The sequence below is a fragment of the Xyrauchen texanus genome, chromosome 19 (genome assembly GCF_025860055.1).
Source record: "Xyrauchen texanus isolate HMW12.3.18 chromosome 19, RBS_HiC_50CHRs, whole genome shotgun sequence".
In the NCBI taxonomy this organism is placed as follows: Eukaryota; Metazoa; Chordata; class Actinopteri; order Cypriniformes; family Catostomidae; genus Xyrauchen; species Xyrauchen texanus.
The window spans coordinates 11,471,935-11,484,982 of NC_068294.1; the positions used below are offsets into that span (position 1 = coordinate 11,471,935).

A 13,048-nucleotide genomic window follows, 5' to 3' on the forward strand; every position below is an offset into this window, starting at 1 on the left:
TGCATAATGAATATGTTAGCTATGTTCTTCAGATCCTTAGTTTGTGTAATTCTACATTTCAACAATATGACTGATGAATGGGAAATGGTAACCAAAAAGCATCCGAATAATGTCAGCAATGTTACAAAATCGGTACTATGCTGCTACATTTATTAAAATTGATTTGATGAACATTATTAGATTCAAGGTGTCCTGTGTAACACATTTGAATAAAAATGCTAAAGAGATTACTCAATCTTATGTTGTTCCACACCCATATGACTTTTATTTTCCATCGAATACAAAATGATATGGTATGCCAGATGTTAGTGTCTGACAGCCTCAGTCACAATTAACTTTCATTAAATTATTTTTCCAAACAAAGAAAGTGAATGGTGACTTAGGCTTAGTTTATTCTGCCTAACATCTCCTTTTGTGTTCAATGAAGTAAATGAAAGAGTAAATGACATTTTTTTCACTATCCCTTTAAGGGATTATTATTCATAATCAAAAGGATCATCTCTTGACATCCACAGCAGGGATACTAAATAGCAGGATCTGCCATAAGTTTCTTTTGAAAGAAATGTCTTTCACTCTGTGTTATGTTGCTATAGCAACATGTCATCACCCCCTCCTCAGACACTTCCTCTAGTGATGTGGGAACAGAGACAAAAAATAAAGGGGTTTGGTAGTGGACATTGTATATATCCTCAGTGAATATCTCATTTCACTGAAATTATTTTGTTATTAGTCTTCAAATGAGTCTTTATTAATTTCATGTATTTCATGAAGAAATGGATGAATGAATATGCTGATCACAGCAGCTAGAATAGCGTCCAACTCCAGAAGAACAGGAATGTACTTGAAGGATGTATATAAGGAGACAAAGTGACAGAGAAATGGAATGTAAATTGTATTTTCAAAGCATTTGCATCTTTTAACAGCTGTCGGAATTTATAAATATGAACACTTATACTAAAATTAAATCTTAATGTAATAACCTGCAAAGCAACTGCATAAAGTGTAAACATTTTGTATACATGTGTATACAAGTTTTTGCCATTTTGTTAAAAAAAAAAATACATTAAAAAAAAGTAATGTCGGATTGTTCGGGCAGTGCAGAATTTATTTAGAACTCATTTTGTGTCCAAACTCCTTTATGGTGTCTGAAGCTTTGTCTGCAGTTGTGCCTATTGCAGACTGCGTTTGTCTGGACGCCTCCTCAGCAACTGTGTATATATACAAACGCCCACACACAGACACACACAGAAGGAGAGAGATATTTTAAGGTATCATTTGCATATTAGTGTGCAAAACATGGTACAAAAACATATATATTAATAAATATATGTTTTAAAATTAATTTTTTTAATTTGAATTCAAAATCTAAATTCAAATGTTTTATTTTTCATTATGGAAATGTATGAAATATGAAACATGCAGATGTTTATCTTTATCTGTACATATTCACAGTATATACAACACAGACACAGTTAGCAGCTTTTTCTTACCTTTACTGGTAGTTTCTTTGGAGGATTCTGCCACCTGGTGCACAGCATCTTGTGCTGCCTGCACTAAAATAACATGATCAAACATGTTGTTTTCCCACACACATTGACAAAGGTCTCTAAATTACAGCAACAAAATCCCCCCAAAATTCTAAAATAATCAAAACTTAATGCATCATGGTAAAATTGCAAACATACAGTCATCTTTTAAATATTTTCTTAATAATAATATAAAACATTCTGTATATATGCTGTTATTATTTTGCTACATGAAAAAAAAAAAAAAAATCTTTCTTCTATTCCAATATCTAATTTGTTTGTACTTATAACCATTTGCATTAAACATTTATGATTAAATAATTAAATCTCTTAAAATCCCTTTTGATGTTCAAATTTCTTCTCAATCACTCAGTAGCACTATAAAACCACATACGAGGTAAAAACTGCTTTTCTTTCCTAAACTGGAAATAAAAGTTACCAAATATTTAAGTCACAGTCCAAATGGACCTTGTATAATCATCAGTACCTGCACTGTCAGTGACGCCTTTAGTGGCTGACTGTGTGGTGCTCTTCAGACCCTCCAGAGACTTCTTAAAGGAAGCCATGACACTGACCACATATAATTACAGTCCTTCTGGCTTGGCGTAAGTGGGACATTGGCAGTGGGGGCCCTTAAATACCCTCTGCTGCCAGAGGGCACCACATTCCTCTGTGATTACACATGATACTCCATCAATGGTGCCCGGCTTATGCAGGTATTCCAGCTATGAGAGAACTGCCATGGCACAACACCCATTCTGCTTGGCTCAGCATGAGTTTTGAACACTATGTTCTGTTCTGGAGACACAGCCAGACATCCTGTTGATAAGGGAGGGAAAAGAGGGGAGGAATGGGGTGACGCTCCTTCTGTTTGTCTCTCTGGGTCTAATGTCTGTCCGCAAGCCTAACAACTCATTAAATCTATTATACTACCAGTCAAAAGATTCTCATGACCTTTTGACCTATAGACATATGCTGACATGCTTAGAATTATTTTGGAAACAAAACTAAATTTAGCAGATGTGTAAATTGTTTAGTTGTTATAGCAATGTCGACAACATCATATATGATGATATGTGAAGGAAACAGGCTTTACATTTGGTGGAAGAAATAAAAAGAATAAAGTGGATGGAGGCTTTTTTTTTTTCTTTTTTTTATTTACAGAGGATTCACTTGTCTTGAATGACACAGAAATCTTAATATTGACATTTCCAGCATTGTAAAGCACATATTGACCTGACATCCATAAACATTTCAAGACACATTTACACTTACTTCTCCAGTAGGCAAACGCATACATACACAAACAGATGCAAATTGCCCAATTCGAACAAATAATCCACTGGAATGATATCACAAGCAACTCTAAAGTTACTACGTATAAAACTCTTACTTCAAAAACTTTAAATAACTTGCTTCATATTAAATAAAATATAAGAAAATAAAATCCCACAAACAGGCATTGCACAGAGCTATATATAATATCATATTTACCCGAAGACTTTTTAACCCCCAATTTGCTATTGGAAGATTTGAAACATCTATAATACATATAGAAATGCAGGTACACAAATACAAAGAGTCACGATGGGGGGCAGGTCTCGTTTCATTGGGAGGGAGTCAAGGAAACGAGACGGAGTTCCCCCCGGCAGTCAGCATAGAGCTACATCCAACACATTACAGTCAGAACGTGACATTTACAATATATCATAATAAAAGTATATATCTGATAGGAAGAACATTTTTCGGCAGGATAAACTGGAATATATATTTGTGTTTTAGTACTTTTTTTTCTTTTTGCAACAGGGGTTATTGTGATTTTAGGGTTAGTACTTGTTATTGATAGAAACTTTTTGTGCTGCTGGCTGGTCTTGGGCTTGGAATGTGATGTTTATGCCTCTGGCTCATAATCTTGGTTCTCCTGTAAGCAGAAAGAGAAATATTACATTTTTGAAGAGGTCATAACATGCAGGAAAATCTTCCTGGATGCAGCTATAATGCTTTTTAAATCCTTGGACTTATAACAACATGCATAACAAGGGTGACTTTTATGCAATACCTGCCAATTATTAAGCCATTTTACAACATGCATTTCGTTACTGCTGTTATAACTGCATATAAATCATTTATAATGCATTTGTAAATGAATTAATAGTGGACTTAATGAACCTCTTTAAAGACCCTTAACAAAGGGAGCATATATGTAAAGGGTAACATTTTACAATAAGGTTCAATTTGTTAACATTAGTTAATGCATTAGTTATCATGAACTAACAATTAACTATATATATTTTACAACATTTATTAGGCTTTGTTAATGCTAGTTAATAAAATTATATTTTTTTATATATATATATCATATTAGTTCAAAGTGCAGTGGTCTTGATTTTGTGGTCTTGGTCTCAAGATGTCTTGAGACCATATAAATGCGGTCTTGGTCTGGATCTGGGTCTCGTTACTCAGGGTCTAGGTCCCAACACTTAAATCTTAAGATGAACACAAATTAAGATTTTTAGAAGAATATTTCAGCTCTGTAGGTCCATACAATGCAAGTGAATGGGTGCCAAATTTCTCAAGCTCGAAAAAGCACATATAGCCATCATAAAAGTAATCCATTTGACTCCAGTGGATTTATTAATGTCTTCTGAAGTAAAACGCTAAGTGTGTGTAAGAAACAGATAAATATTTTAAACTTTTTTACTAAAGAATTTAGCTTTCGTCCAGCTCATTGAAGAGGGTTCAAACTGCCTCTCGCGTGACACAAACACATAAGCCTCCTCTGCATAGACATTCATACATAGATACCTTATTAGCAACTGTTCCTACGGACTGTGATACTGTTTCCACACAAAAGCAGTTTATGCAGCGATATGAGCAAGGAGCTCGGTCTGAGGCATATCCTCTATTCATTTGAATTTAAACCAATTCAAACAGTTCTCCTTGTTGACCATTCCAAAATGGCGCCACAGTTGGCATATCCAAACCAGCTGAATGAGGCATCTATGTATGAATATTAGTTTAGATTATTACTTTTATGATGGCTATATGAGCTTTTTGGAGCTTAAAAAAGTTGCAAACCATTCTCGTGCATTTTATGGACCTACAGAGTTGAAAATTCTTCCGAAAACCTTTGTTTGTGTTCTGCTGAAGAAAGACACATGGGATGGCATGAGGTAAATGATGAGAGAATCTTTTTTTGGGTGAACTAATCCTTTAAATTTAAACACCTCTGATTGACTGTTACTGTCATGCGCTCAACAGACATGTCTGTGATTTTGAAAAATAAATGTTATTTTTTTATATTAATAATGCATATGAAACACAATTCTCAGTTACCCATGGCTTTAGGATGTTCGAATTAACTCTTTCAAACTGTTCTTTTCAATTACTGCCATTGTTTTACATCAGCATTTGTCTTTATTTTGATCAGAGATGGTCAGTGTTATTGTCATTAAGAACATTCTGTTTATGCATTGTTGTTATAATAGTTTACTTTTACAACAATAGTTTTCAATTATGTTTACATCTCTCTGTTTAACTTAGATTGAATAGCAAAAATGAATTAGGCATTTAACGTTACATGTGAAGCAGCCATCTGTGTTTTGAGTGTTCATTTATGATGCAAAAAGAATTAATTTTTTACATAATTTTAAACCAACCCTAAAGGAATCAGATACTGTAAGTATCTACTAAGAATACATTACGATCAATAAATAACTATTTAATTAACAATCTATTAGAATTCCTTCAGGATTTTTTCTTCTTTTTAAAAATGATGCCTGCAATAAAGAGCCATACATACATTTGTATTATTACAGTAGAAGAATAAACAGCTTTGTGACACCTAGGGGGTGGTGGGGAAATAAAAAGAATGGGTGGACAACTACAGCAGAAGAAGAAGATTCTTTAAATATAAATTCAGCATCTTGGTTCATTAAAATGTATTGTATGGACCGAAAGGTCTGGGTCTTTGTCTGGATCTGGGTCTCGAGGGGTCTAGTCTTGTTCTGGGTCTGGGTCTTGGTGGGTCTGGTATTGGTCTGGGTCTCGAGGGGTCTAGTCTTGTTCTGGGTCTGGGTCTTGGTGGGTCTGGTATTGGTCTGGGTCTCGAGGGGTCTAGTCTTGTTCTGGGTCTGGGTCTTGGTCTTGGTGGGTCTGGTATTGGTCTGGGTCTCGAGGGGTCTAGTCTTGTTCTGGGTCTTGGAGGGTCTGGTCTTGACAACACCTCTGGCATTAACTAATGTTAACAACTTTTGTTTTTAAAAATGTATTACTAGATCTTGAAAATATCATGAACTAAAATTAATAACTGCTGTAAAAGTATTGTTCATTGTTAGTTCATGTTAACTAATGTTGATAAATAATGTTAACAAACGGAACCTTATTTTAAAGTGTCATCATGTAAATTGTTTAATTTGCTTTTGTGCCTTTTTTCATTTCATAGGATTTTACAAGCTAGAATAATTAAAATCTTTAGATCATAAGCTTTTTTTCTAATTAAAATATATTTTGTGTTTGAAAAGTGAAAAGCAATTATATAGATTTTTTATATTGATATAATGTCAATAAAAATATGATAGAAATTATATATTTATATATCAAGTCTTTTATAATTTGATTCAGTGTAGTTGACTATTATTTGTCTTCCTTTATAAACGATTTGTCTTTTTTGACACATCTAAAGCAAAGGTTTTCCATTACTGCTGCCACTGATGCCATTCATAAATTAATCAGTCAACCATGATTAATTTATTCAGAAACTCAAACTATCCAATAATAGCAGTGGTTACCGAGACAAAGTCAGTAGTATTCAGATGCTGATGGGGGGGCCACCCTTATTTAGAATAAAATACACTTTTCTCTGCCACTAAAATTACTGGGGTCTTTCATATGAGTGTTCATTGTTTTAAACATGTCTGTCAAGATTACTAGTCATTTATTTGGGAGTAAAACTTTTTTAAGCCCACCTATTAATTAGTGCACCTTAAACTGCATCACATGACACTTCCTACATCAAATAATGCTCAAATATATTTTTGTCCTCTGCTGCAGTATCTTTCTTCCCCAGCAGAGGACAGCTGATTCAGATCAATTTATTCAATGAATATAATAATCACAATATGCTGGACTTCTATTCGTTAAGCCTTTACTAAAATCTCATAATACTCTATGCTTTAATGTCAGTATAATTATCAGATTGCCCTGTTTCCCTGTGTACTAGATTGCAGACTTTGATAATTATCTGGAAGAGCTCATCTCCTCAACAGGGCAGGGGGAGCCACCATCAATACCCATTGTGACGTAGGCAGGCAGAGGTTGTGGATCTATGTGCAGCTTTATTAACAAAACAGGGGAAAACTCAGGACAAAGGGGAAAAAAACAAGGAAACCTAGTACAGAGCATAACACATGCAAGAACTAACAAGGAAACAAAGAAACTAAAAGGGCTTATATACAAAAAGGAACAAACAAGGGAATAAGGAACACCTGGGGAAATAATCAGGGAAGGAGAACTAATCAGGGGAAAACCAATCATAAAATGAAACTACAAAGGACTACAAAAACCAAACAGGAAACAGGAACTAAACTAAACTTCAAAATAACAGCACAAAAACAAAAGACAGAGAACATGACACCCATAGTGCAACGGTGTTTATGACATCACAACCACTCCCATGCAGGCAGATCCATCATGAGAGTGAGGTAATGAACAGGCAAAAAGAAGGGGGCTTAACAGAAAGACACCACACAGGGAATCCCACCATATCTGTGTGCACCGATAACACATTTAAGTAATAAATGTCTGGGGTTATAGTTGATATTATAATGCTGGGGGGAATATACATAATTGAAAATTGTATCAAAATAATTTCAAATGTATATTAATTATTATGAAAGGAATAATGTTACACAGCTGTGGAATTAACATAAAATGACCTCTATATCACCCTAATGGGGTGTATTATTTGATAATAACTGGCTGACTGTGCATTATCCTGTTTATTACATGACTACTTGAAATATTGATTTGAGTTGAAATTATTATATTATGTTAGTATATAGTAAAGAGACTGTGGAGTGATACAAGAAATATGAAACTAGCACTTTTATGTAGAAATTAATTTGCCTGGGATAATGGTCAGTTATACAGTCAACTGGTCCTTATCTGAAAAAATTTACCATATAATGCTGCAATTTACAAATCAGAATGAAGTATTTTAGAGAGCAGCGGACTAAAATATATATAAAATGCTGCTAATATTAAATACAAATATTGCAAATATTTAATAATGAGTCTGAGCTCCTCCCCATCAGGTCTTCAGAATTTATACTGAATCCCACAACAGTGCAAGTGAATAGGCATCTAATGTCAGATTGTCAGATTTATCAGCCAATCAGACTGATTTATTAGTTCTTGGTGGGTGTGGTCTTTAGGACATGTCCCGGTCGAGGACTTCTTGCTGGCCTTGAGTGACGCAATCACGCTTTAATTGATGTACATAATTCGAAATCGAAGATTGCTAGATCTTGCTGACGAGATGGCTGTCATCACTGCCACATCACCACTGAGAAAGAGATCCTTAATGATTTAAAAACACGAGATGTTCTGAATCAACGTGTGATTGCTTAATTTATTAATCAGGAAAGGAGGACTTTACTTAAATTGGTAAGTGCTTTTTGCATTGTTATAGCAACATCAGGAGTTTTATAAGTGTAAATTAGGATGCTGGAGCGTTCAGTGTCGGATCAAGTTTTGAAAAGTAACCTTGTACCCCGACGAAACAAAATTTATTGCAAATTTAAATTGCAAATATTATTGATAGATTTTTCCAGGTATTATAGACCTACCTGGTAGATTCAGATGAAAACTTATGATTGTGGAATGTTTGGTTTCACAAAACAGTCATGTTGTAGTTCAAATTAGGCTTGATTGAGCATTAAGTGTCATTTCAGGTTCTGGCTTTCGTGCGTGGACGTGTTTTTAAAATGTTAATTGGTATTATAAGTTAACTGCAACATAGTGTATGATGCCCAAAGGCATAGAGAGTCTTATTCATTGTGAAACTGTGTTTTCTTAATGGCATGAATCACACTGAAGGCCTAGACTGTAAATGAATGAGCCGCCACTGAGTATTAGTATATAGTATAGTATGGTATAGTATAGTTATAATATAGTATGGTATAGTATAGTAATTATATAGTATAGTGTGGTATAGCATAGTTATAATATAGTATAGTATGGTATAGCACAGTTATAATATATTATGGTATAGTATAGTCATTATATAGTATAGTATGGTATGGTATAGTTATAATATAGTATAGTATAGTTATAATATAGTATGGTATAGTATAGTCATTATATAGTATAGTGTGGTATAGTATAGTTATAATATAATATGGTATAGTATAGTCATTATAGTATAGTGTGGTATAACATAGTTATAATATAGTATAGTGTGGTATAGTATAGTTATAATATAATATGGTATAGTATAGTCATTATATAGTATAGTGTGGTATAGCATCAGTGGCGGCTGCTGGTCTTTCAAAGAGGGGAAGCTCATTTTCGGCCTACATTATAAACTTATTTACCCTATTTTTTGCACTAAATCAATCTTAGGTGTTGATCTGCCCTGCTGTTTAATTCTAATTTTTTCCTCGTAAGGAAGACTTTCAAATGGCTTCGCCAAAATCAGGTCGACAATATTAGCACCGTCTGCCATCGTAGCGCAGTTTCACCCGTACGACGCTAGCCTAGCCTACTGTATGAATGAATGAATGAACGAACGAACGAACGAACGCTCTAAAACAAAATATATTAAACTTGGTAAAACTGAAACAAGGAATGTGGTGTATAATTGTGTGAAATGTATTATGCAAATTGACCAGAAATTTCGCCAAACAAATATAAAGAAATAGGTTGCAGCAGTTTGTCTTTCGACTACACTTGAGAAATCCGCGATGGGACTGAGCCTGAAATAGCTTCAGTGACTTCTTATAGTACAGATTCGCTGTCAATCAAAAGGAGATGCAGTCTTTCGACAGATCCTCCAATCATCACGCTGAAGCCCGGAGTCCGGGCCAGCCCACTCTCATTCACTCCCCAGAGACGCTGAGCGTCCGTGGGAGGGACATAATCGCAGCATTTATCCAATGACCGCCTATTTTCGAGCACTGAAAAAAACTGTTCAGAGCAGCCCCATTGAAGTCAATGGACGCTCGGCTTCAACAGGGAAATGCACTGACGCTACGGGAATGTATGAGAAATAAATCAAGTCAGCCGACCTGCTATATGTAATGTAGCTGATTCTGAACGAACTCGTCTTCGAGATGAACGTGTTCTAACGCATTTTTAGTCAATAAATTGTTTACACAATAGTACATATTTGACCATTATTTTTTTGACATTATAGGGGAAGCTGAGCTTCCCTTGCAGTCTTAAAGAAATCCCCACTGTATAGCATAGTTATAATATAGTGTAGTATGGTATAGTATAGTTATAATATAGTATGGTATAGTATAGTCATTATATAGTATAGTATGGTATAGTATAGTTATAGTATAGTGTAGTATGGTATAGTATAGTTATAATATAGTATGGTATAGTATAGTCATTATATAGTATAGTATGGTATAGTATAGTTATAATATAGTATAGTATGGTATAGTATAGTTATAATATAGTATGGTATAGTATAGTCATTATATAGTATAGTATGGTATAGTATAGTTATAATATAGTGTAGTATGGTATAGTATAGTTATAATATAGTATGGTATAGTATAGTCATTATATAGTATAGTATGGTATAGCATAGTTATAATATAGTATAGTATGGTATAGTATAGTTATAATATAGTATGGTATAGTATAGTCATTATAAAGTATAGTATGGTATAGTATAGTTATAATATAGTATGGTATAGTATAGTTATAATATAGTATAGTATGGTATAGTATAGTCATTATATAGTATAGTATGGTATAGTATAGTTATAATATAGTATGGTATAGTATAGTTATAATATAGTATGGTATAGTATAGTCATTATATAGTATAGTATGTTATAGTATAGTTATAATATAGTATGGTATAGTATAGTCATTATATAGTATAGTATGGTATAGCATAGTTATAATATAGTATAGTATGGTATAGTATAGTTATAATATAGTATGGTATAGTATAGTCATTATATAGTATAGTATGGTATAGTATAGTTATAATATAGTATGGTATAATATAGTTATAATATAGTATGGTATAGTATAGTCATTATATAGTATAGTATGTTATAGTATAGTTATAATATAGTATGGTATAGTATAGTCATTATATAGTATAGTATGGTATAGTATATTTATAATATAGTATAGTATGGTATAGTATAGTTATAATATAGTATGGTATAGTATAGTCATTATAAAGTATAGTATGGTATAGTATAGTTATAATATAGTATGGTATAGTATAGTCATTATATAGTATAGTATGGTATAGTATAGTTATAATATAGTATGGTATAGTATAGTCATTATATAGTATAGTATGGTATAGTATAGTTATAATATAGTATAGTATGGTATAGTATAGTCATTATATAGTATAGTATGGTATAGTATAGTTATAATATAGTATGGTATAGTATAGTTATAATATAGTATGGTATAGTATAGTCATTATATAGTATAGTATGTTATAGTATAGTTATAATATAGTATGGTATAGTATAGTCATTATATAGTATAGTATGGTATAGTATAGTTATAATATAGTATAGTATGGTATAGTATAGTTATAATATAGTATGGTATAGTATAGTCATTATAAAGTATAGTATGGAATAGTATAGTTATAATATAGTATGGTATAGTATAGTCATTATATAGTATAGTATGGTATAGTATAGTTATAATATAGTATGGTATAGTATAGTTATAATATAGTATAGTATGGTATAGTATAGTTATAATATAGTATGGTATAGTATAGTTATAGTATAGTATGGTATAGTATAGTTATAATATAGTATGGTACAGTATAGTTTAGTTTTAATATTGGGTGTCTGTGTTTTTGTATCTTGTAGATGGTTACTGTTAGTCTGATCAATTTAATTAATTTGACCATTTTGAGATTATCGTATTGGCCTATAAAATGTTATTATAACTAATGCATTGTTAGACTTTATAGTCACTAATAAACCCCTTTATAAATACATAATAAAGGGAACATTCATGTAAAGTGTTTTATTTGCTTTTTCACCTTTTTCTAGTTTTATAGGATCTTATCATCTATACTAATAAAAATCTTCTGATCATAAAATTCTGCCATCATTCTACAATGGCACTTATTTAAGTTTTAAAATGTAAGTTTAGTGACGTAAACAAAAATGTATTAAATGCAATTAAAAATAAGCTGTCACAAAAACTAATAGAGGAGACAATTTCATTACACATGAAAGGTCATGGCTAAAAGTACATTTCCAAGGCACTTCAATTTCTGATAGACAAAGTTGGCAGCACCATGCATACATTTTTTTAATATGGTGGTGGGTCAGTCCTGTTATGGGGGTGTTTTGCAACTGCAGGTAATGGCTATCCTGATTATGTGACCGGCGCCATGGATTCTATCATGTATCAGGCCAATTTGGCAAAAATGTGATGACTTTAGTGTGTAAACTGAAGCTCTGTGATCACTGGACTTTGGGTAAACTCCTGAAAGGTGGCATTAATGGTAAATAGTACAGTATTGTTATAATAGAGTTGTAGTATTGGACATGTTCTGTCAAAAAATAATGGGTGTTGGGTGTGTATGCGTGTGTGTGTGTGTGTTTGCATCTTGTAGATAGTGACTGTTAGGCTTATTTATTTAATCAATTTGATCATTTTGGGATTTCGGCATTGGCCAAAAGAAGTCTACTCGGCCAATTAACAGAAGAGATAAATATATAATCGGTATGCTTTATGTAAAGTGACAAAAGCATTGTCTTTTTTTAAACATCTATAAGATATTTTTAAGTGGTTATAAGACATAACAAATCATACAAATCATAAGACATTACAAATCATACTGCTCAAATCAGTTACATACATTACATATGCACAAAATACAAAATAACACCCATTCAATGTCAATTTTGAGATATTGCAAAAAACACTTGTAAAGCTACATAGTTCAAATATATCAGAATGAAAAAAAAATGATGTATGTTGATCACACTTTAATGTTTGTGCATCTTATTTGAAGACTTATTTTCTAAATAATTCAGTTTGACTTGTTATGTTTTGTATGTTGTACATTTATGTTATGACTGTTAATAAGAAGATATTGCTTTTGTAACTTTACTTAAAGCAGGTAAAGACCACTTATAATATGATCATGTCTTAAAGCCTTACATCACTTTTAAACATATGATTATCTTAACATCAGCTGCGTTAAAAATGAATGTTGCTTGTGTTATAATGCATTATCCTCTAAAGTATAACTATGAATAGGGGAAGTCTTGTAATGTGTTATA

The 13,048-nt window shown here is 32.5% G+C and overlaps 1 protein-coding gene across 1 annotated transcript in view; it reads right to left on the reverse strand.

Moving 5' to 3' along the window:
• Positions 1-2,679: 2,679 nt before the first annotated feature.
• Positions 2,680-13,048, reverse strand: part of LOC127659982 (beta-synuclein-like) — a 32,001-nt gene continuing 21,632 nt past the window's right edge. Inside the window, exon 6 of the mRNA XM_052150007.1 lies at positions 2,680-3,447. Within this exon, the coding sequence (XP_052005967.1) occupies positions 3,418-3,447 (30 nt within the window). The 3' untranslated portion in view covers positions 2,680-3,417. The remainder of the gene's footprint in view (positions 3,448-13,048) is intronic.